This window comes from Lissotriton vulgaris, chromosome 11, assembly GCF_964263255.1.
Source record: "Lissotriton vulgaris chromosome 11, aLisVul1.2, whole genome shotgun sequence".
Classification (NCBI taxonomy): Eukaryota; Metazoa; Chordata; class Amphibia; order Caudata; family Salamandridae; genus Lissotriton; species Lissotriton vulgaris.
The window spans coordinates 1,074,676,017-1,074,701,526 of NC_141699.1; the positions used below are offsets into that span (position 1 = coordinate 1,074,676,017).

The following is a 25,510-nucleotide window of genomic DNA, read 5'->3' on the forward strand; positions in this document are numbered from 1 at the left end:
TAAATAGCAAGGTCTGTGCAGTTTTTCAACTTTCAGTAATAAGAAGTTGGATGTTTTGGGGCTGATTCACAAAGATTTGTAAGATTACATACAGCTTTACGTTCTCATAAATGCTTTTGTGAATCACCTGTATATTTTTTTAACAGAGAGGGTACAGAAAAGGCAACAGCAGTTCTGCCATTACCCATGTGCCCTTACTAACTCCTGAAAGACCACTTCTAGTGCATGTCCATGCTTCAATTACTGCTTGGCGATGGGATATGTTTTACAAAGTTACTATATTTTTTCATTTGGAAGTTTAGTACACTGTGTCCTATAAATGTTTACACCATGCACACAGGGCACCAGTCAGTGGTGGTGAGGATAAGAACCTGGGTAAGTACATCATCAAGTTGAAGGCGTAGCTCTCATCAGCGTTCGACACAGTGAACCATGGCCTTCTAATCAACTGCCTGTTATCTTTCGTCACAAGGGGCAAGGCCCTTACACTTCTTCAATCATTTCCTTCAGACAGAGAATTTGTTAACTAAACAGCATTAGATACCCTTTTAAATTACCCTGCGGGGTACCGCAAGGGTCATCATTGAGTTCACCTCTCTTCAACCTGTATGTAACACCTCTAGCACTACTGATTAAAAGCTACAGTTTCAAGGTAGTCTCATATGCTGACGACACCCATGTTGTGGTGTCTATTACGGAAGTTCAAGAGAGGACCGCTGCTTGTTTCCATGATTGCATGCAACAGATTGGGAGTTGGATGTCAAACAACTGTCTGAAGCTGAACTAGTATAAAACAGAGGTTCTGCACTCTGGCAATTATACATCCTTATTGTCTCCTAACTGGTGGCCCCGGGAATTAGGAGTTCTCCCTACACCTGTTTAAGCAAACAACGTAGGAGCTCACTTTGATGAGAACTTAGCTCTCCTTTGAAGGACATGTTAATGCCATCACTTCATCTTGCTTTTTAATGTTCAAAATACTCAGAACTTTTCCCCCCATTTATCCCAATTGACCTGTACAAGGCAGAAAATAAATCCCTGCGCAAGCTCCAAATGTTTCAAAATGTGGCAGCAAGACTACCTTAGGGATACCAAAATATCAATCGGTCTCCCACACTCTCCGTTTACACCACTGGCTTTCAGTGCAGAAGCGGTGGAGTTTAAATTTCTTTGTATAGCTTTCAAGGCCCTGCACCTTGAGTGTCCATAATCCATAGGGCAGTTTTTCCAATGGTACATTTCTTCAAGACCATTAAGATCTTCATATTTGGCTAATGTGGGTGCTCTTAAGGTTGAGGAAGCCACCTGGGGTGGCAAAAGCTTTATGGTGCCAAAGGCCAAAGTATTTAACTCTATGCCCCTGAACTTAAAAAGAAAAACTAATTTATCAACTTTCAGAAAGGCCCTCAATACGTGGCTGTTTTACAAATAGCTATGTTCACATTGCTTCATCACTTCTCTGCCTATTGTCTGTCTGGTTAGTCTTTTTTCTATATCTAATATCTAGACACCCACGGGTAGTAGAGCGCTTTATAAATTGCAATTTAATTTGAAATGTTTCTTGAATTTGATCAGACTACCACACTACTCAATTCTTTATTCCCTTATCGGCAGGAAAGGGACCTTCTCATAAACAAATGGTTTTGCTTCATCATTGGATTAAAACTAGCTCAGTTGTGCTTAGCAATACCCTTATGAAAGCCAGTTCTACTCAGAACATATTGGAATCCCAAAATGAAGTTCTCACTAGATGGCTTAGAGAGGTAAAAGACAACCACGCCAGCCTAACAGTGACACAGATCATCAAATGAAATAGGGTAGCTCCCTGGTTATTCCAGGAACTCAAAAGCACTAAAACTAAACTACATCAGTTAGAGCGCAACTGACGAAGGAAAATGCAATAATCTTGATAAATCATAGTAAAAAAAAGGTTGGACATCTTATAAATTCTTTGACTTTTTGGTGGGCAGCAAGAGCTTATTCTAAGAAGATTATAAACATAGGCAATGTACAAAAGGAGGTCTTTGGTGTAGTCTGGCATGACGAGAATATTGCTGAAGATTGAACCCTGCCAACTGTGTACTGATCAATTGAATGCTATTTTCCAGACAAGATTACACAAATTAAAGTGGACATTGAAATGGGACATTTCCCTCCTGCCTCTTCAAATGACTCTCTGAGCAACATACAGCTGACAATATGTATACACAGTGTCTAAACTCACATTAACTAACCAAATTCCTTCAGCTGTCCTAACATGTTTTTTCAATTTTGAAATGATTAGGAATATTTTACAATTTTTAACCACGAAGAGCAGCGTTTAAAGCATCAATTGGTTGCTAGATAGAAAATGAAAGCTCTCTTTATCTTGGACATCCAAGCACATCATTAAATATATTACAGGTAGTACAAAATTGAGCTGCTTCTTTATATTTGAACATCAAATCCATTTGAAATGCCTCTTTGTTACCTTCAACGCACTACATGGTTCGTGCCCCACGTTCATCTTTAATTGAGTAGCCTAGCATACCCCAGTTTATACTTTTTGTTCATCATTTGCGAATGTTTTGAGTGTACCTACATTTCCAAAATCCTGATTTTGTAAATGCAGAGTTTTTGGTCTGCAATCCCGTGCTCTGGAATCCCTCCACTACCTAGTCCTCCCTGTCTCCCGGCTACTTTTAGTGGGGAGACTCATCTACTTTCTTTCAGACGTTCTCTTAAAATATGGTTCTTCAATAATTGCATACCCCCTAACCTATTATATGATTAGAATTCTTCCATTTCAGAGAAAAAAAAACTGTTTAGTATATGTGCTCTCTGCACATTTTTAAACATTCAACATAACATTGGACCAGCCATAGAAATCTATGTGTCATCATAAGGATACATTACAAATGCATTATGGGATTGTATTTTACTTTTTTGATATTCTCGCTCTGCCTGGAATATCCCTGTGTATTGCAGACAAGCATGTTTGTTATTAAGACTTTTTTTCATTTATATTCACTGATCACTCCAGGACCTAAGCATTATGAGGCTGATTTACAAGCCCCTTGCGTCGCTGGTGTGTCAATGTTAACATGGGAAAAAGTGACGTACCGGTGGCGCAAGTGGCTTGTACATAAACCCCTATGTTATTTACCATGTAAGCATCTGTTCTTGTCATGTTGTGCTGTAGATTCACATGCTTTGAATTTTGCTGCCATCTAGTGTCCGGTCCGGATGTGTGCAAGTTGTTTATCTACGAAGAAGATTTTCAAGTCACAAGGTTGAGTGACTTCTCCTCTTCGTGATAATGCACATGGGCATCTACTCCATTGCTAGATTGTTTTCCCGCAGAGGATGAGAATGGAGTGTAATGTTAGTGTAAGTAAAGAGATGTTCATACAAATGAAAAAAGTAAAGGGACTGCCACAGGTGTTCAGGGAGTAGGGTGGATGCATGTGAATCTACAGCACTACATGCCAAGAACAGATGCTTTCAGGGTAAGTAATATATTCCATTTGAGGATTGTGTGGCTTTTGATATACATGCTTTGCATAGACTGTATAGCAGTGCCCTCCAACGCGGTGGCTAACCTGTGGATGTTGCAGTTATTTGAATGAGTGTACCTAGCACTGTCTGACCTACATTAGCTTGCTGGCGTGCTAGAACATCCACATAATGTTTAGGGAAAGTGTGTTGTGTAGACCATGTAGCTGCCTTGCACTTATCAGCTAGTGAGATACTGCCCACGAAAGCCATAGAAGCCCCTTTTCTGCGAGTAGAGTATGCTTTAGGGGGTGTAGGTAAAGTCCTTTTTGCATTATCTTATAATACTGAATGCATTTAACTATCCACATAGCAATGTTTGATTTGTATATGGACTTTCTTTTATGAGGGGGCGTAAACGAAAAAAAGCTTTTGGTTTTGTGAAAGTCTTTTGTTCTGTCAATGTAGTACATAGGGGCTCTCTTAAAATCTAATGCATGGAGAGCCCTCTCCATAACTGAGTCTAGTTGAGGTAAGAACACAAGTAACTTGATTGATTAAGGTGGAAATGATAGACCACCTTTGGAAGGAATTTTGGGTTGGTGCGAGGGACCACCCTATCTCGGTAGAGCTAGATGAAAAGATCTTCCAAAGTTAGTGCCTGGACATCTGACTGAAGTAATGACAATTAAGAAAACACATTCAAAAATACAAATTGAAGGGAGCAGTTATGTAGTGTTTCAAATGGTGGGCCCATAAGTCTTGTGAGCACAATGTTAAGATTCCAGGTAGGTGCAGGTGGAACCCGAAGTGGAATCACTCCCTTCCATAAAGGTTTTGATGATTGTGTCTTTGAACAAAGACAGGTGTTGTCTATTTTGCAAATAGGCAGCCACTGCACCCAGATGTAGGTGTATAGATGTGAATGCAAGGCCTGAAAGCAGTAGATACAAGTAACAAACAATTTTTTGTATTGTAGCATTAAATGAATGGATACTCGTATTATGACAGCGACAGACAAATCTTTTTCATTTTGTTGCAAAGCATTTTCTAGTAGTAGGCCTGCAAGCTTCTTTGAGAATGGTCATACATTCAGAAGTGAAGCAAGATGTCGGTCAGCTGAGGCAACCATTCGCATTTCACAGCACATCGATCTATTGAGGCCCTCTGATTCCCCCCCACCTGGGTCTGATTAGAAGATGCTGTCAGATATGCTGAGTACTTTGGTGAGGCTATCGAGAGAGGCGGCAAGCAGCTGTACCCCCACATGCAAAATTGCGGGCGGATAGCAGGAGCTGTTATTGATCTGCGAGAAGCTTCATAACACGTTGACCCGCCCTGACTGCTGTTGTTCGGAGCTGCACTCACCGTTCAGGATGAAGCCGAAGGGACAATCAGCAGCTTGGGGAAGGCAGGCAGCCCAAAAATGAATACAGCCACAGTATCTGTCCATTCTGTGCCCAGCATTCTGGTCGCCGAGGATAAACTATGACCCGGAAGGACAACAGTCCACAGAGGATGGGGAAGGGGGGGCTGTTCCCCAACAGCAACTGCCCAGTCCTACAATTGTGGAATTACTCTGAGGCTCTAGGCCGTGACCAGGACCCAGATCTGGAACGGGCACCAAGGAGCATGTTGAAGTGGAGGGCCCAGTCAAAGGTGCCTGAAAGGCAACACTTATGGCCATATTGCAGGTAAATTACATTCAGGCAACACTCAATCTGATAGTGCCTGGATGCGCACAGATATGTGACAATAGCGATGGGGGCGCCAAGACATCTAATGCGGGCTTTTCAGATGGGGGGAGGGGAAGGGACAAATATGACCAAAATAGAGATACTTATACTTATTCTAGAAATAATATTCACACTGAAAATATAATAAAATATATCACAAGTAGAGAAGAAGGGTAACTACAGAAAGACCCCTCTGAGAACTCTCACCAGAATAGGAATTGGAAAACTCTTGACAAGACTTTGGGGCAAGCACGACGTCAGAGGCTAAATCACAATAGGGAAGGCGGGGGTGTGACGGATACTGATGTAGGGACAACAAATTGGATGATACCTGGTCTGTGGGTGATTCTGTCTCCTTGTCTAGTACGAGCGAGAATGAAAGCCTACCCGATACTAGTGGAATGGACACTGCTGCAACCATGCATAGCTAACAAGAAGTTATGGTTGTTGGGACAGCACAAAGAAAAAGGAAAAAATCGATATTGGGCTTATTCTCCAACTAACCAAATAATGGGAGCTGCTGGGGGCAAAGCACCAGATTCTGAACGCAGTGCTGCCACAACATTGGATGCTATCTTGCAGTCTATTACGGCACATCGGGAAGAAACAAGACAGTATAGCAGACACTCCCAGACAGCTATCTGCAAGGTGCTAGGGGTCAGTACGGAAAGTTGTCAAAATATGCTGCAGTATCTCTAACTAACTGACAGAGCTGGTGACAGATATTGCAGCAGCTGAGAGCCGGACGGAATTACGTGAGGCCAGGTTAGTTGATATTCGATGGAAATTGAAGGATCAAGAAAAACAACAGCGCCGGCACAACCTGCGGTTCCTGGGTATTCGCGAGAACAAGGAAGGCATGGACATGCATCTCTATGTGGTGGATCTATTAAGGGCCTGATTCCGAATTTGGTCGGAAGGGCTCCTAACGATGGTTGGAGCCCTTCCGACTGAACCGGAACGTGTCGCACGGATTCCTTTCCAACCTAGCCATTCTGATGGGCTCGGTCGCAAAGGAATCCAACTCGGATTTCTGGATTGCAGATGACAGGCTCGGAGAGCCTGTCTGCCGTCCGGAAATCCCTCAGTACTCCCCCGGCCGCCTCTTTGGGACCGAGTGAGTACAATGGCAGTTTTTCACAGCCTTTTTGTGCCGGTTTTTCTGGCACAAAAAGGCAGTTGAAACTGTCTTTGGGGCCCCCAGTGGGGCCCCCATGGGTGCGAGTCCCCGAATGGAAGCCTGGGGTCACCTATGGTGCCCCTCTGTGGATCCCTGCACCTTGTGGTAGGCACCTTGGAGTGCCGGACACAGGGTGAACTGCACCCCTGCTTTTCACATTGCAAGCCTGCTTTCTGCTCGGAATGCATTCTTGCATTGTGAAGTATACGAGGGTGACCGAACCCTGTTCAGTCGCATCGTTTTAGCAGGGCCATAACAGACAACAGCAGGTCAGTCGGTTATGGCTCCTGACCGATGTCGGACGGACTCAGGTCCATCCGACATCGGAATCCGGCCCTTAGAAGGGCATTTCCCAATATCCAAGGGTGGAATTGGGCTCAAGAAATCCAACGCACCCACCGGGTCCCCTTAACCTTGAAACAGCCATTTGGAGTTGATGCAAAACCCAGAGCTGTACTAGTGTATTTCAGGAATTATCTCCTCAGGGAGATTTTTATGAGAAGGACAGACCAGAAAGTAAGAGCAAGGTAGATGACATTGAGTTCTTCACCTGACCTGACTTTTGCCATGTAACTGTAAAGAGACTTTGGAGATTACGGCAGATGATTAGTCCATTTCATGCAAAAGGTGCACAGGCCTACCTGATGAACCCAGCAAATTTATAAGTGGTAGTTGGAGACAGGACTTATTTTTTCACATACGAGATTAGAAGGGATTCTTGGGGGAACTCTGTGGGTGGGTGCAGGGAAAGTAGGACTTAAATATTGACGAACTGTCTGGATTGTCAGGATGTAGGATCTGGAATGGAATAGAGATAAACTAGGGGTTTGCTGAAGTGTGTATTAGCTATTGTGTTTCTCTCTTTCTTCCTCTTATTTTATTTTTGCTATTTTTGGGGGAAGCTTCTGTTTGTCTTTTGATTTTGGTGGAATCCAATAGATTCAATAGGAGGGGGGCTCTTGGGTCTTGGTGTAGGGCTTCTTCATTGCCTAACATACCAGCGGTCTGGAAGCTTCCAGGGGAAGGGAGAGGGGTAGGGTAGGGGAAGGTTGGGTGGGTGGAAAAGAGGGGGGTGGGAGGGGAGGAAGAGGGAGGTCAAGGGGGGGGGTAGGAGTGGAATACAGGGAAAATACACCAGAAAGGAAAAGCAAAAGTAGAAGATCTAGGAAAGAACTTTAGAGCTGTATGGTGCAGATGGACGAATGCTGTATCTAACTATGGCTAAGTTGAGGATTTGTTCAGAAAACCTGGGGGGGCTGAATTATAAAAAGAAAAGAGCCAAGGTATAGGAAATACTAAAATGTATTAACCCAGAGATAATTTGTATCCAAGAGACACATACCCCATGGTGTAATAAGGATGCCCGTCAGATAAGGTGGTGTGAGTTGGCCGTATGCTCCATACAGACTTCTATGATTAGAGGGGTTGCCATATATATTAGGCATTGAGCTGGGATAGTTAAGCGTACATTAGCAGATAAAGGGGGTGATGGGCAATACTCACACTAACTACTGGGCTGACGATAGGGACTACATATGGCTCAAATCAAGTTGACCCTAAAATCCGGGAGGATCTGCAAGTGGAGCTTGCCTTCTGGCCAACCCATCTTGATAATATGTGGTGACTTGAATATAGTTTGGGGCCCTCTCAGGATGGTGGGCTAAGATATATTGGGAGGAAGCCTCAGATGTATAGAGCATTAACTACCTTTAAGAACAGTCATGGTTTTACTGATGAAAAGCATGTTTTGGTAGTGGTGTTTTCCAAATAGGAAAGGAACCGCACTATCACTTATCAATTTGTTTGGAAAGAGTCAAATGGGCTATTAATATACTCTAACACCTTTTGTTGAGGCGGAGTGCTATGTAGACCTTGTAGATCTTGTTGATTATTTTTTATGAAGCCTTGTGAATAAAATGGAAAAATTAACATACATGGACTATAGTTGGTTTTGTACCTTATTTGGAAAAGAAGTTTCATTGACTATTTCAATTGGATTCTACCTAATTGTTTTGTCTCAACTTTTGTAATTACATATTACTTGTTTTACACCTGCTTAGGATTGTGCTTCCCTTGACCCTATTGTGCATACTCTGTCTTAACGATGGTTTTACTGATGTCTGGGCATATAAGAATGCTACTGATCCCGGATATTCCTAATTCTCACCCCCCCCCATCAAAAATGCATTTGGTTAGATTAATTTTTGACTTCCACTAAAATCGGCGATGAGGGAGGGATAACTAAACTGCCCCAACTTTTCTCGGATCGTAACCCATTATTGTTGGAAGTAACAGGGCAAGGAATAGAGGCTAGGTAGCGTAGCTGGACATTCGATAAGAACAACTAAGAATTGTTTGCCTATATTAAACAGTGGGTAAGAGAGTTCTTTGACATGAATCAATATAGTGCCTCACGTATTGTATTGGGGATTCCTTTAAAGCTAGGATCAGGGGAGAAGTCATTAGCTATGTCGGCCAGCATCGTAAGATGCAGAAAGAAGAGGTTAATTCATTAATAGTACAGTTGGCACAATTGGAGGTGAAACATCTGAAATTGATCAACGAAGGGGGACTAGAGGAGGAATTAAGGGAGGTCATGTCGAAACTAGCAACAGCAAAGTCAGAAATTAATAGCCATTTTCAGGTGAGAGTGGCCCAAACCTATCAAGCATATCAAAGAGAGATCTACGAATACAGGGAATCACCAGAAAGGCTGCTGGCCCTATGCACAAGGCAGAAGACTGTTAGAAACAATATAATCAAAATAAAGTACAGTGAGGGGCAGTATGAAACGAATCCGGCGGAGTTTATGGGGGTTTTTGAGCAGTTTTATAAAGAATCAAATCAAGCAGACCCTCCTGTATCTGGTTAAATGGGATCAGAAGCTAGGTACTTGGTACTTAACAAAATCGATGATGCTACACATCTGGAGATGGAAGCAGAGTTTGCGGTCAAACAGGTAGTAGTGCTTTAGGCTCTTTATCTTCTGGGAAAGCTTAAGGCCCGGATAAAATCCCTTTGGCGCTCTATAAGATGCTTCAATATGAGCTTGCCCCGATAATTCATAATCTTTTTTTAGGTGTTCAACATCGGGAAATCCAACCCACCTCTTGGCAGGGAATGGTTATAGTGATTTTTGCTAAAAAGGGAAAATCACAGGAACTACCTGCCTCGTATTGCCCCATCTCTCTGATATACTCTGATGCTAAAGTATTTCAAAGGTCTTACCTAATCGGCTACAGAGGCTCATAGCCAAATTAGTCTCACCATGAATTTGTACCAGGCAGGGGAACACAAACCATGTTAGATGGGTTATTTCACTATTGGATATAGCTGAGGCAACGGGAGACAATGTGGCTGTGATCCTCCTAGATGCTGAGAAAGCATTTGACCTAGTGGCATGACAGTATCTTTAGGAAATTTTGTCAGAGAGAGAGTTCCGCCCACAACTGATTACAGCCATCCGAGTGATGTATTATAAGCCTTCTCACCGGTTGCAGGTGATAAGGAATACATCGGGAAACATCGAATTGGCCAGGGGACAAGGCAGGGATACCGTGCTCCCCAATTCTTTTCGCCATGTATCTGGACCCTTTTATTATCAGATACTTCTAAACCTGTAACAATCAATGGATACGAGAACAAGGTTTTGGCCTATGCAGATGATATTGCTGTCATTAAAACAGAGGCAGAGAAGGCAATTAAGGAAGTTGAAAGCATGACAGAGGAATTTGGGAGTAGATCTGGGTATCTTTTGAATAAAGGGAAGACACAAATAATCTGCTCATGGCAATGCATCATGCAACACCAACACTAAATTGAACCTGCCATATATCTGGGGGTCAGGATAAACTCTAACACTGATGGGATATGGCCTAGCAACCTTGGTCTGGTGTTGGATGATATAGGTTAAAGATTGAGGCGCCTTGATAAGTTACATCTAACAATCTTTGGCAGGGTCAACGTTTTAAAAATGAAAAAGTTCCCTAAAGTGCTGTATATGTTCCGTTACAAACACCTTGAACTAACAGATACTATTATACAGAAAAATGAATACAATGTTCACAAATGTTATAAAGCACTACCAAATAACCAGATGGGCATTGAAAACACTGACACTCCCTTAAGACAGTGGGAGGTGGTCTGTCCCAAATCTGCTGTTTCATTATTGGGCAGCTGCTCTACAACTGGTGGGTGCTTTGCTTGTGACAGATAGGTTGAGAACTGATGACACAGATCTGCCCACTATCTATCACTTAGCTATCCGGAAGATGCAGAAGGGCTCTTTTATAGGCAGCTAGAACCCAGTTTTTATTTTTAAAAAACACGGTTAAAGTGCATAAAGGCTGCCCAGTAGATCTGGGGCAAAGTTGTTAGACTATTAAAAATTCCAAAATATAATGGGTAATCACCCTTATGGCCCTTCTCCTTTCTCCTGGCAGAGATGTATGAGGTAATGGTAGAAGCTGGGAGCGGGCCGGAATAGAAAGGATAGCGGCTCTATTTAACAACTCAGAGATTATTCCATTTGCAGATTTAGATCAAAACCTATGGATAAATAATAGAATGCAATTCAAATAAATACAGATCAGGGGATGTATTAAAAGTTTGCCTACAGGGTCTCTTAACCTGGGGAAAATCCAATATTGCAAAAAATACACCAGGGGGACGGCAGGATTAGGGATTACTATACAATTTCATTAGAAATCCTCCCGATGACATGGAGAAAACTAAGGTGAAATGGGCAGCAAGACTGGGGGATGGGGAGATTGATATAGATATGTTGATTGAAATCAGGAAGAAGATTTTTCTGTCAGAAAACCTGAAGGCCCAGCACTACAAAACCATTTTCAACCTGTTCTATACACCACAAACCTTTCTGCATGGGGGAAAAGGGAGAATGACAACTTCCCTAGACGCCAAACTGGTCCGGCAGACAGCATGCACATGTTTTATGCATGCAGTAAATTGATACCTTTAAAGACTGGTATAGAGAACTTCTGGCTACAAACAACTAATAGGGCAATCTCCATTAGTCCAGTTCTGATGCTATTGGGTTATGATGGTCGGGTTAGCTTATCAATATCACAAAAGGATTTTGTATTTATTACAATTGCTATGGCATGGACAGATACTGAGACCCCCCCCTTATCTGGCATGGTTCCATCATCTGTTAAGTTTTTATGCTGAAGAAACTGCATTATATAGGAGCAAGGGCTCTGGGCCAGGAAGAAGGGCTAAAAGATCTCGGCACTTATGACAAAGTGGCTCAGTAGCAAGGCAGGATAAAGAAGCTAGCTATAAGCGTAGTCTGCTGCAGAATAGAGGAAGAAACAGTCAATCACCATCTCTGGGAACAGTTTCTGGGATTAACTTGGGATAGGATTGGGGGACTGCAAACTTGCTTTAATGTATTAAAACAGCTCCTCCAATGCTGAAGGTTTTCAGTTTTAAATGTAGTGTAAACTATGCTATTGATAAATTTGGTAAGATAGCTAAGTATTTAACCCTTTCGATGCTCATGACGAGCTCAGCTCGTCATGATGCACAGTTGAGCTGTGCTGATGACGAGCTGAGCTCGTCATGAAATGATGGCATTATGAAAAAGTCAGCACAGGAGGGGAAAACACCTAGCAGCCAAGGTGTTAAGGGATTGTATTTGCATGAAGGATGAACTGTGTAACTTATTGATGATGAAATTACTGAAACTGTAACTGTATATTTCTGTTGTACCTTTCTGGCTAATAAAAAAAATAAAAAAAGAGAATGATCCTGCATTCAGGTGGGAGATGGAGATGACCAAATTCTATGACCTCAGGACCCAAATTGCTAGGTTGAGTTCCTTGGGATTTGGGGGCCTGATTTCTCCATGGTTCTGAGTGAGAAGGTCCAGGTTGAGAGGAAGCTTCTTGTGGGTAACTACTGATAGTTCTCGTAGTGTTGTGAACCAGGGCTGTGGGCCCATGTGGGTTCTGCTAGTGTGGTGTGAGAGATGTTTGCCTGAGCTTCCAAACCAGAAACGGAAGAAGAGAGAGATGCTTAAAAGCATAGGCATATATCCCTGAGCAGGTTATCTATACAGGATTGCCATTGGATAGCGGTGTGGGAACCTGGAGGTGAAGTCCGGGCACTTTGTGTTGTTTGCAGTTTTGAACAGACCTATTTGTGGAAATCTACAATTGTGGAAGCAAGGGAGGAGGTCCTAGGAGTGAAGTTCCTACTTATGGGCTTGTTGCCCCATCCTGCTGAGGTGGTCTGTTCCTGGGAAGTGTTCCGCTAACAGATAAATGCTATGATGCAGAGCCCAATGCCATATGGTCTGAGATAGGCATGGCACCTATAGAGAATGTGTCCCCATACCCTATTTTTGTAAATAGCACATGGTTGTCATATTGTCTGTCTGGACTAAGACAACCTTGCCAATCAGGTAAAGTGTGAACACTTTCAACGCTAGGTGAAAAGCTTGAAGCTCTAGATAGTTGATGTGGAGACCCTGGTGGTTTGGTGTCCCAAAGACTCTGGACTGTGATATTTTATAAGTGAATACCCCAGTCTGTCAGTTATGCGTCTGTTGTCAGGATGATGTGGGGATCAGGGTCTAGGAAAGGTTGCACCTTTTACAGGTTGTTTGTGGTCCACCACTACAGGGAGTGTTGAGTGCGGTTGTCAATCAACACTAGATCCTCTAAATGACCCTGTGACTGAAACCACTGTTGTTTTTAGACATTGCTGTGGCATATGCATGTGTAGTTGTGCATGTGGGACTATGGCGATGTATGAGGCCATCATACCCAGTAGGCGCATGACAGTTCTGACTGTGGACTGTTGACTGGCTTGGAAAAGTGGTAGTAGCATTTTGAAATTTTTTATTCTTGCTGTATTGGAAGATGCTAATGCCAGTTCTGTGTTTAGGATAGCCCCCAGACACATTTGAACCTGTAACAGTAGAAGGTGAGATTTCTTGACATTGATGGTTAAGCCTGGTTGATGGAGCAGGTCTATTATAGTTCGAGTGTGTTGCTGGCACAGATGTTGAGTGCTAGCTTTGATAAGCCAGTCGTCGAGATTGCGAAGACATGGATATTTTGTGTGCATAAATGTGCTGCTACCACTTCTAGGCATTTGGCGAATACTCTCATGCAGTGGTCACCTCGAATGGGAGGACTTTGAATTGGTAAGGTGTGCCTGCGATCGCAAATCTGAGGCATTTGCGATATGCTGGATGTATGGGAATATGAAAGTAGGTATCCGTTAACATATATATTGTGCCTTAAATATCATTTCCAAAAATACGATCCAATTGGGTGTAGATGTTTTGTTAGTATCTGCAGTGGGATGATGTTTTCATAGAGGATATTTAGGACACATTATTTATGTCAGAAGCTATTCTGTCAACGATATTTTAGTACCAAACCCAATAGAGGCCTGTGCTGAATATAGACTTATATTTCTGACTTTGCAGGACAGGAAAAACATATCCAGTTCTCACTTTCAGTAGATGTAATTAGTGCCAAGTACAAGCCCACTGCCTGACTCGTCCACCCTTTGTATCTTGAAAGTGTTTATGTGGTCTTATAATCAATAGCTTTGAGACTCACCTTGAAGAGCTGGCTGAACCGCCATGTGCAAGAGTGCTGTGCGCAATGTGGAGGAAACTGGCACTGTAGCACCTATGAAAATTTCAATCACAGCATGGTTCATGTTGGCCTCATCATACGTAGAGTTGGCATCATCAGAGACCTGGATGGGATAAATTGGCATGGGATGAACACACTTTATCTAGAATTTCACTTAAATGGAAGCTAATGTTTTGTGAGATCTCCCACATTTGATTGCTCATGGATGAAGTCACGGATGCAGTCTGGCTGTGGGTAATCAGCATTGGGCCTGTGCTGTTTTATTAATGGATACAGTTGGAAACCAAAGCCTTCAGAATTGAAGGAACACATTGCATCTCGCATGTAGAGGAGGTGTGGCCAATAAAATGCTACATACCTGTAAATAGAGAAGTCCAGCATTGATATCTTTCCTACATCCACTTCCTTTTGCCAGGCAAGAAACCCTCTGTGGTCAATATGTAAACAGCAGTGTTCATAGACACAAAAGGGCATATGTACGTGGAAGTGGAGGAGTGAGGTGTTAGCCATCATGGCTTACCGCCTCACTATGCCACTTCAGAAATGCAAGGCTGCACCATATTTACAAGGATATGGTGCAACCTTGCATTTCACCCGGCGCTGGTGCTGCACCTTGCAGTTTTTTTATTTATTGGAGTTTTTTTATATAGCGCAAACTTGACTTGTGTTACATGAGGACACATTCATTTTTGTTAGGTTCGGGGAGATTAAGTGATTTACCCAGAATCACAGGATGTTCAGAGTCATTTCCGATACTCGAACCTGGTTCCACAGATTCGAGTTCGACCGCCCTAGCCGCTAGGTCAACTCCTCTCGCTAACACTGTAGAGCCAACACAGGCACCCTTGCACCATAGTGCAAGGGTATCTGCATGCAGGGGAGGATTATTCATGTGTAGGAAGTTGTCCCTTCCCGCACATAAACAATCCTGAAATGCCATTTTGTCACTTATTTGTGTGCTGCCTAATGCAGCACACATGGCAGTTACAAAATATCTTTTTTTTAAGGATTGTTTATGAGCAGGAAGGGACTCCTTCCTAAACATAAACAATGCAAGGCATTTTTATTTTTGCATGTGTGCTGCACAAGTCAGCACACATGGAAAAAGCAAAAACGAGGAGAAAAAATCATTTCTCCTCGTTTCGCCAAGTTATGACTAGGTTTTCCCTGGTCCTTTTTTTGGGCTGCCTCTTATTTAGCCTGCCCTTCCAAGCAGGGGGCAGCATCAAAATCAATATGTATTGCGGTGGAATGCCCACAGCAACACCCACTGCCCACCCTTTTCACCCAAGTGACACTCTGACTCCTGGCAACAAGCATCTTACTCCTCATGGGCCACTTTCAGGTAATGACAGTCTGAAACTAGAGAGAAGGAAGATGACTTCCGCCCGAGCCATAATTGTTGTCTTCCTACTGTACAGGTTTTCTGAGATCATAGGGTTTTGGGTGACACACTGAGTCTGATGAATCTTTAGGGGTTCATTGGCTTTATTCAGAATGAGACCCACATATAAAAGCACCAGTGAGGTAATGGTAGGCTGTGCAATAACAACATGAACTGGTTTTGATGAGCCAGTCTCCAAGGTAAGGGTAAATATGAATATTCCCTATTAGTGAATGTGAGTCTCTATCAAAGGCATGAACTTAGTCAAAATGAGTGGTTCTATCTTGAGGTCAAGGGGGAGCTTTCTAAATTGGTAGTGTTAATTATCCACCATAAAATACAGATACTTCTTGTGACCAAGATTAGGACAATATATTTCTTGGCATGTCTCTAATGACATGAACCCCTCCCCAAATAAATAAAGTATATATTGGATTGTGACCATTTTCAAACATTGATCCTAATTTAGAGTTTGGCTTGGTGGACAGGCTACTCCTCATCTGATGTATTACAAGTGCCATGGCATATAATGAACTTGTAATATGGTGGACGGAATATCCGACACATATGTGATGGAGTAACATGTCTGGCAAACTTTAAATCAGTCCCTTTGTTTCTTAAATACTAATTTAAATCCCCAGGTGCAGAATTAAACATTACACCTGACTTTTTCACCAGAAAGAATTTTGAATAAAAACATTTACCTCAATATGCTTTTGCCCCTATTTCATTGGTTCCACTTTAGATCATCTTAAAATCTCCTACTTCAACCAAAGTAGATGCTGATATTGTTTATTTTTGGGTAGTCTTTGAGGTGGTTGGAAAGGCTTACAACAGATGCTAAATTGTGTGTGAATGTGTGTGGCATTTGCAAATGGCAAAACTACCAGAAAATCAGCGGACCGCTTTTTTGATAAATTGGGAGACTTGTGCACTTTGAAGGCGTTGTGTTAATCTAGGCTGTACTATTACTCCAGAGTTGGAAGCACCCTTCTTACTCTGGGTGGACCTACTATTTTGAGGTTGCCTGGCGTATCTCTGCTGTTGGCAAAGTATTGTGGGTTCAGCTGGGAGGGTCTGGGGGTGCTGCTTAGCATTTGCAGCGACTTTAGAATGAGAGGAGAAGCTGCCAGTTTGGTCCTGGAGGTGCTGGCAGTATCTGTACATGTTATTACATCTGAGAATGGCAATAGCGGGGAATAGGGCTATATATTCCTAAGGTACATCTAACCAAACCCGGGAGTACTACTGAGCTCATGTAGCGTGTATAACTCCGCACAGCATGCCATCACATTGGTCAGCTAGCTAGGGCTCTTGCTGCTGCACGATTTCTGAAAAACATGTCCCCTGGAACTCTTTTATGTGGCGACTATTATGTGTGTATCAACAGTAACATGAATCAATCGAACCATTTCCTGAACGTAATTATTACTGGAGATGGACCTTCTGTATAGAAAGTTGATTGTATTTACATTCTCATTATATACCACCACATAGGTACATAACAACAAAATGTATTTTAGTGGCAAAAGTGCACACAAAGCACTATGTTAACAAGGTGTAAAAAGTGACTATATACAGATAAAAGAACAACTCTTTTTATACAATCCCTGGTCAAAACAGAACTCTTTTGAATCCTGTTACAATTCACAGTTAGTACCTCTATGTAATCTGAACTGTGGAACAAGAGATCCTATGTCAACATTCCAACCCTAAAAGTTTTTTTTATATGGTCACATCAGGACAAGTCATCCGACTATTATATCACCCACAAGAGAAAACAATAACAGACCCATAACCTAACAAGATCTCTTGAAATTTTTTGGGAGGTACTTATGTTATGATGCAGCTTAAAAACTTGGTAAATCTTTACAAAGCATGTACAACTGAATATGACAACAAAAGCACACATGAAAATAAAGGTGCATCTTGCACAGGTTAAGAGAGTGACAATGATTTTCAATTCAATTTATTTATTATGTTTTGGCTCTCAAAGAGGGCCACATAAAATATACAATGAACAACAACAAAACAAATACACAAGAAATCAACATATTTGAGGAACAAAATTCAATCCACAATAGATACACACAAAAAAGTAATCTACCAAAGGTCGGACAGACAAAACATCTCCAGGTACATATTAATAAATAGCTAAAAATCCTTTAAAAAAGTTAAAAATATGGAAACAGAACATTACGTTCGGAGGGCAATAAAGTGCATGAAGAAAGCCTTTTAAAGTGACAATGCCAAGGCGGAGACAAATTACTTTTAACCATCGATTGCGCAAGTTACGGAGCATGGGGCAAATCAATAGAACATGCATACAGTCCTGGGTGCTTAATTTACATAAATTGCACAAAGCAGAGGAGCCATACCATTTGGATAACAGTAGATTTAGTGGAATTAAATCATAACGTAGCAAAAACCAAAATCTACGAATACCATGCGGTAGGTTCCATATAGCATAGGGTTGTGGCCGCTTCAACACATAGGAAGTAAGGAGAGGTTCCACGTTCCTTTTATCACCAACTGACTTTTTATCAGAGAGAAAACAAAACTCCCACGATGCCTCCTTTAGGACAAGTTTTAACTGCAAGGGAGAATAGGAGAACAGAACACTTTCATCTAGTTTAAGAAGCGTTACCGCCCTTCTAAAGTTACTTACAAGTTTAGAGAACTCTTTAAAATTACCCAATAGTTCACTTCTGAGGAGGGCTCGCATAGTCCCTACTCCCGCTCTAGCCAAACTGGCCACCCATCTTATTAAGGCACATAGACCCTGTACCCAGCTACTCCTGAGTCCAAAGTCAAGCCTGCAAGCGGCTAGTGAGCAAGCAGTATTTAGGGCAGAGAGAGATCTTAAGAGTTTCCCCTCAATCTTGTGGCAAAAGTCCCAGTTTTTCACCTCTATTAGTTCAATACCATACAAAATAGTTGCGGGAATTTTTGCTCTAAAAATTTCCAGAAGACTGGAAAAATGCCTTTTCCCCGTTGCCTGGTATAGAGACTTTAAACCATTGCCATGGGCAAGAGCCTTGCGAGAGCAATGCTCTATATGGAGCTTCTCACTCAAACTAGCCGTAAATATTTTTCCCAAAAATGTATAGGAGTTTACGACCTCCAATCTATGTCCCCCGATAGCCCAACCGTAATTTGTAGAACGGCACTTCTTCTTACCAGCTATGCACATCACTTTACTTTTGGTAATGTTAATCTTCATGCGATGATCTACAGCGAAAGCATGAAGAGCCTGTAGCCGATTCGCAAGACCCTTTGGAGTCAAGTCGAGGATAAGGACATCATCGGCATACATCAGGCAGGATATTGGAGTCCCCCCCACCATCGGGGCAATCCCCTCACAGGCAGACAAGGCAGCGGGAAGGTCAGCCGTATATAAGGAGAACAAAAGGGGAGCCAATAAGCAGCCTTGTTTAAGGCCATTTAAGGATGGAATTTGTGCAGAAAGCCCCCTTTCGCCCCCCATTAAGACCCTGCACCAGGTCTCAGTATGTAGAGACCGAACCAACTCCAACAGGAGGGTAGGGACACCAAACGTCGCCAATTTTCTCCACAGCGTTCCGCGATCTACTTTGTCGAACGCTGTGGAGAAATCGATAAAGGCGGCATACACCACCCCTCCTCTCACCTGGACATATTTATCTGTGACCACATGAAGGGCGGTGAGATTGTCTAGCGTACCGTGGTCCCTACGGAAGCCGGTCTGTTCAAACGGCAAGATATTGCCCTCCTCGACCCAATCGGAAAGGGAACTAAGTAGACATTTCGCAAAGACCTTTCCGATGGAGTCGAGGAGCGCAATCAGGCGATAATTGCTGGGGCTATCCTTTGTACCCTTCTTAAAAATGGGGACCAGAATGCTTCCCCTCCAAGATGCAGGTACAGTTTTGGAGAGATGACAGGCTCTAAACAGGGGATACAGGATTTTACTCCATCTTAAAGGATCTTGTTTGAGGACCGTCATGGGGAGTTCATCCGGGCCCATTGCCCCAGAAGGACGCATATTTTTTATGGCCATCTCGATTTCTTTTTCTGAGGGGTAGAATACAGGGTCTTCAGGTGCAGCATATATGGAATTATCATCACCTGAAATCCCGTTCCCTGCATAGAGCTCCCGGATATAGGAGGTCCATACCTCTTCCGCTATAGGAATGGGGGAGGGACTTCGTCGCGTACCACACCCCTTCCCAATTATTGCCCAAAAGTCTTTGATTTTACCATGTACAACAGATTCCCTCAGATTAATCCAAACATTGTCCTCCCTTTCCTTTTTAATTTTTAGCTTGAGTCTGCTTCTCTTTCTTCTTAACCTTGCAATTTCTTTCCCACGTTCCAAGACTCTATCTAAGTACTGTTCACGGACTAGTTTATTTATTTCCCTATTCAAAGTGCGCAATATATTAGGGACCACTTCCCCTTTCCTAGGGGGTACAGTTTTTTTTGCGTAAAGTATAATATTTCGCATAAATTCTTCAAAGTAAACTAATTCGTTACCATTCCACTCATTTATTACCATTAGGGTATCGGACAAAAAGTCCTGTACCCCATTAACAGCGGCAGAATTCCAAAAGCACCTTCCAGAAGAAACATGGAAGGTAGCATCACTGCCATTAAGTGACCAAGACGCAGTATTCAAAGGATTTAAAGACATTGTTAAGAACAATATACTATGGTCGCTGAGGGATGTAGGTATAATCTTAAGGTCCTGAATGTATGGAAACAGACCATAGTCTGCGATTGCATAGTCCAAAATAGATGACCCAAAGGGGGATTTATGAGTATAATTAGCGGGTACGTCAGACGGAAATCTTCCGTTTAAAATAAGACCATCACCGGTCGCTAATTCTTTTAACAAGATCTTCCCTCTTTTGTTTGTCACTAACTTATCAGGAAAAAGCGTTTGAGGGACAAAATGCACCTCTTCCTTAACTTTATTCCTGAAGAGTTTCAGACTGGCATTCGAGATTTTACAATTCAAGTCACCTACAAGCAAGATTTCCGGAGGAGATGGGGTGTTTTTAATCTGTTCAATATATCGGAAAACCTGCTGCAGACTAGCATTAAAACACTCCTCTGGGGGTATATACACATTAAAAATTACAATAGGAGATTTTATACCATTATGGAACAAGTTTTCAATGGTTATTGTGTGGAAAAGTCTACTTGGATCAATATAGTGGGAGAATCTCCATTGCAGTTTATTTGACAATAAGCAAGCAATCCCCCCCCTGGCATGACCTTTCTTGGAGGGAGCAGCGGGTACTTCCAGGACATAAAAATCTTTTGGTGGCGCTAACATATCAATGCACCATGTTTCCTGTATACACAATACGTCAGCACCCAGAGAAGATAAGAAGGCAAATTTCTCTGGGCTACTGTGGATCCCAGCCGCATTCCAGGAAATTATTTTTAATGAGGTGTTAAAGATGATGGAACAATTTGGGGTTATCCTTTGTTTTTGTAGATAGGGCACTGTGGAGCCAATTCCACCGGTTATTGTCATCTATAAGAGAGGAGTTCTGAGTTAGCGGAAGTGGCTTCACGTGCGAAACTGAGCGTTTTCTCCTAGAGACCCAAATTTTTAGGTCTCTAAGGGGAGAGGCTACCCCGTTTTGCTCACCACCCCCAAACACCTTTTCAAACAAGAGATTTGTCTTGCCCGGGTTAGAAATAGGGAGAATGTCAATACCTATGCGCTGAAAGTTCTCGGCTTGTTCTAGTATCAAATTTACTATAATAGGCGAATAAAATTTCACCCGTATACTCAATACCTTAACTCCACCCAACAGAGATACCAATTCTATGTCCCTAGATTGAATATGGTAGAGACTTTCAATCTCGCTAAAACGTTTGAGAAGCCAAGCTCTGTTTAACAGTAGGTCAGTATCAAATAAAGGTAAAAAGTCTAACACAAGCACATCCACCGGGGCCTTAGGGTTGTTTTGAGGCCGGACAGGAGGGCAGCGATTTTCAGACTCTAGAGCTGCAGTGAAAGGGGGGGCCAAAGGATTAAGGGCCCCAGATGGATATGAAATTGGTGCTCCTGATGCGGTCCGTGGGGGAGAGCATGGGAGAGAACCCCCCGTTTGAGGTGTAACTTCCTGAGACATAGGTGGACATCGCTCATTTTCCCCCTTTAAAGAGGTCAAAGTAGATAAGTTCAAATCAATGTCCACCTTTAGGGAAGTGGAAGAGGGCTCCACATCAATTTCATCATTCTCCCATGCCGCTGAAATATTTTGGAAGACTATCCGACGCTGCTTTTTCTTTCTGTATTTTCGAATCGGTTTCCTTTTGTTCCCTTTATCGTTTTTATGTTTACCATTTTTTTCCCTGCCTTCCTTTACCTCCGGTTTATCGTCTAGGAGGTCTTTTCCGTTCTCAGGCATGAAAATAGGAAATAACTCCTGGGCCACTTTGGGGCCAGGCGAAGGTTTGTCATCTTCCTCAATCTCCAGAGCTAAGTTCTTAATACAGTTGGGGGCTGCAGTTAAAGGCATATCAATATGTGATTCCAAAGTCGGTGTTACAACCTTCATATCAGGTTCCCCTCTGGAATCTCTGGTTTTCCCCTTAGGCAGGCTGTGTTCAGACCTAGAGGGGGAAGCACTCCTCATATCGGGCGATTTTTGCAGCAGAGTCTTTAGAATTTGGGTGACTGATTCCAAGATACAGTCCGAGCTGCCAACAAATTTCCCCAGAAGAAATAAGATCGAGGCTAGGAGTTGTTCCAGAGCGATCATAGACTCTGAGATCGGTTTTTCACATGCTTCCACTGGGCAACGGGTACCCGAAAGATTAAGGTCAGGGCTCCTTGAAACATTTAACAGGTCAGACATTTCATGGCCATTTAACGAAGGGGTGCTACTATACAACAGTAACCCAGAAGGGGTAGCACCCCCTGAGGACTTAAACTGGTCCAGAGTCTCCACTTTAGCTGGGCTTACGTAGCGTCCACAGAGTTCCAGGTCGATCGATAGTGCAGACAAGTCGCCCCCCGGCCTATCATTCAGAGGGGATTGAGGCATCGGGGGTATATGCACAGGTTCACCTACGGCCATCACCTTCCCTTCTAATAAATCCCGCGAGGCAGACCCCACAGCCATTGGTTGTAAGACCGCGGGCTACGCCGGAGGCAGTCGAGGGTCTGTGGTAGCTGGTATGTGGACGTCCTGGGCTTTAATATCAGAGATTTCTGGAACGGCAATTTTAGCTTTCTTTACAGCAGATAGGTCCCAGAATTCAAGGAGTTGGCATTGACCCTTCAACGGGGGATTGTTCACGGATTTATTTCTTGTGCGGGTAGTAACTACTTTTATGCCAGATTTTTCTCCCACTACCCTTCCGGAGCGTAAAATTTTTGACATCTTCAGTACAGTTTTCCACGAAATAAACTTTATCAAAGTGGTCAACCTCCAGAGGAGTATATACAGTAAGTATTTAAGATTGCGTAAAAAAGTAAAAGATATGTGATCCTGGAGAGGCGGCAATCAATGTCCGGCAAAAGTATTATGGTGTAAGGTGTATTAATGTCAATACATGGATCGTCCTCAAACAAGCAGGATTAATAACAAGTTCAATAAGCGAATAATGAATGAAAATAACCGGGCCCAGCCCAGCCTACCTCGGCCACTGAGGGCCACAGAGGGCCCGCCCTTTGCCCGGGCTTAGCCCGGCGTCCCGCGAGACGGGGGTGACTCCGTTTATCAGCGCCTCCTGGCGCGAAACTGACGCGGCCGGTGCCGCTAGGGCTGCTGGGAGTTGGAGTCTCCTTAGCCCAGCACCGCGCTCCGCTCGATGTTTCCTGGAGCTGCCGAGGACCGGGAGGCGGGCGGGCAAAGGCGCTGAATTCGAAATAACAAAGCAGCGCTTAGCGTTTCAGCAAAATGCAGTCCACCAAGGTAAGAGCAAAGGATTCCCCCCTCGACCGGGGTGACTCCGTTTATCAGCGCCTCCTGGCGCGAAACTGACGCGGCCGGTGCCGCTAGGGCTGCTGGGAGTTGGAGTCTCCTTAGCCCAGCACCGCGCTCCGCTCGATGTTTCCTGGAGCTGCCGAGGAGCGGGAGGCAGGCGGGCAAAGGCGCTGAATTCGAAATAACAAAGCAGCGCTTAGCGTTTCAGCAAAATGCAGTCCACCAAGGTAAGAGCAAAGGATTCAAGTGACAATGATTTGATGAGAAACATAGTATAAGCACTGCAAAAGAGTGGTTAGAGTTGTAGTAGTAGAAAAAATCATATTTTGTGTGTCTAACATGCCTAATAATCTATTTTTCCAATGGCTCAAATGATGTTGAAATGAAAATTAATTAAAATTAATATGTGCTGTTATGCAAATTAATATAACTAAAATGATAAGTTATATATACATGCATACATGAGTCTCAATCTCAATTGTGCAGACATTTATGGAGAATGTAAGCCATTTTTTATTGCTCCTATTGTAAAGCCACCATAGATATTGAAAAGGTGATGCGATTGCTATATGCTTTGATCTACATGAATGAAACTTGCTGTGTGAAAGCTTTCTACTGATTATTGCCTAAAACGATAATTCTTAATTGCTTTGCAAGAATGTTTTACATGTAGGTACTTTGAAATTCGAGGCAGTAGGCCATATATAGGACTAAGCATTTCTATGCAACAATCTTTGACAACTTACAATACATGACTATATGACAGAAATGCTTAATCAAATACCTACAAATTGTATATTTTTTAAATAGATACAATCTTTTGTCCAGTTGTGCCTTGACTAAATTGGCGACCGCTCTATTTGGAGTAAAAGTTAGAGGGGTGGGGGACTGGTACCATCTTTTGCGTACCCAAAATGAGACTCCACTGGTCGAGAAATTCCTAGAGAGAGTAACCAGGGAAACTCAATGTATTGTTTCTAGCCAGGAGTGGCAGGCCTTATCTCTGCTAGGGAGTAAGGCTTTAAGAGCTGCCAATTTTAAAAGAATGGCCTTTTTGTCCCAGTGAATGGCATTCTTCACTCCAAAGCCCTCAAACAGAAATATCCAGAAGTGGAGAATAGATGTTTTCATTGCCAGGCAGAAGGGGAAGGGGCATGGTGACATATATTTTTCACTTGTCCAAGGCTAGGGGTATTCTGGGGCAGGATTTTTTTGGCCATAAACTGGGCAATCCAGAAGTGGATAGATCCAGTGGCGCTAGTTGCCCTCTTTAGTGTTACGAGATCTGAGACAAATTTGACAAAGCGGAGGAGACCTTTCTAGCTATTTCCTCCCTTGTTGCTCACTCCTTAATTCTTCAAAATTGGAGGGCGGCGGAAGCACCTTCATATGCGAGATGGCTAAATAAGATGAAGCAAACCAGGACTTTTGAAGAAGCATATGCAAAGCGGGTCGGGCTATAAAAAAGTTCACTGCGACTTGGAAATACTTAGTCAATCTTTAAAATTATGAGGGTTTAGAAGCCTGGTCGACTGTAGCACTTTAGGACTTCAGCACTTTAGAAACCTAGAATTTGTTTTATATATAAGATGTGGGGATATTATTTCAAGTGTATGTGGGAAACTTGCTTTTTGCCAGACTATTGTAGCAATTTATTCTTGATGCACATATTCTCCACTTGTTTGCACTGGTTCAATCGTATGACTAGTATATGCTGATCAATTGTTGTTTTTTAAATTTAATTTGTTGAAACATTGTAATTTTGTCATAGGTTGGGCGTTAGTTGCTTTTCTGCACTTATTTCCATCTTCAAAGTACGGTTTTATCTTGGATTTGTATGTCTTCATCAAAGGCGTTTTTTAAACTTCCTGAAAATTGTATTATTGTAATGTCCCTGATGCTCTGCTCAATAAAAAAAATGCTTAACTGTATTTCCATATGCCTGAGTCTATTGCCTTTATATGCATTAAGCAACTTTTCCCTTAGGTTTGCATTTTCACTTCATGGACTGATGAGAATGAATTTTGTCTCACTTCCCACTCATGTCACTTTCTTGTAATTTCACAAGACATTCCTGATGATTAAATTGTACTTTTTTTTATACATCCATATGGGCTTTAACTTGAGACTCTTGATCTTAGCACATGGAAATCAACAGTGTTGAA

The 25,510-nt window shown here is 42.7% G+C and overlaps 1 protein-coding gene across 1 annotated transcript in view; it reads right to left on the reverse strand.

Moving 5' to 3' along the window:
• LOC147684137 (cytochrome P450 2J2-like) overlaps positions 1-25,510 on the reverse strand; it is a 99,310-nt gene that overhangs the window by 19,048 nt on the left and 54,752 nt on the right. Inside the window, exon 6 of the mRNA XM_086944528.1 lies at positions 13,989-14,130. Within this exon, the coding sequence (XP_086800654.1) occupies positions 13,989-14,130 (142 nt within the window). The remainder of the gene's footprint in view (positions 1-13,988; positions 14,131-25,510) is intronic.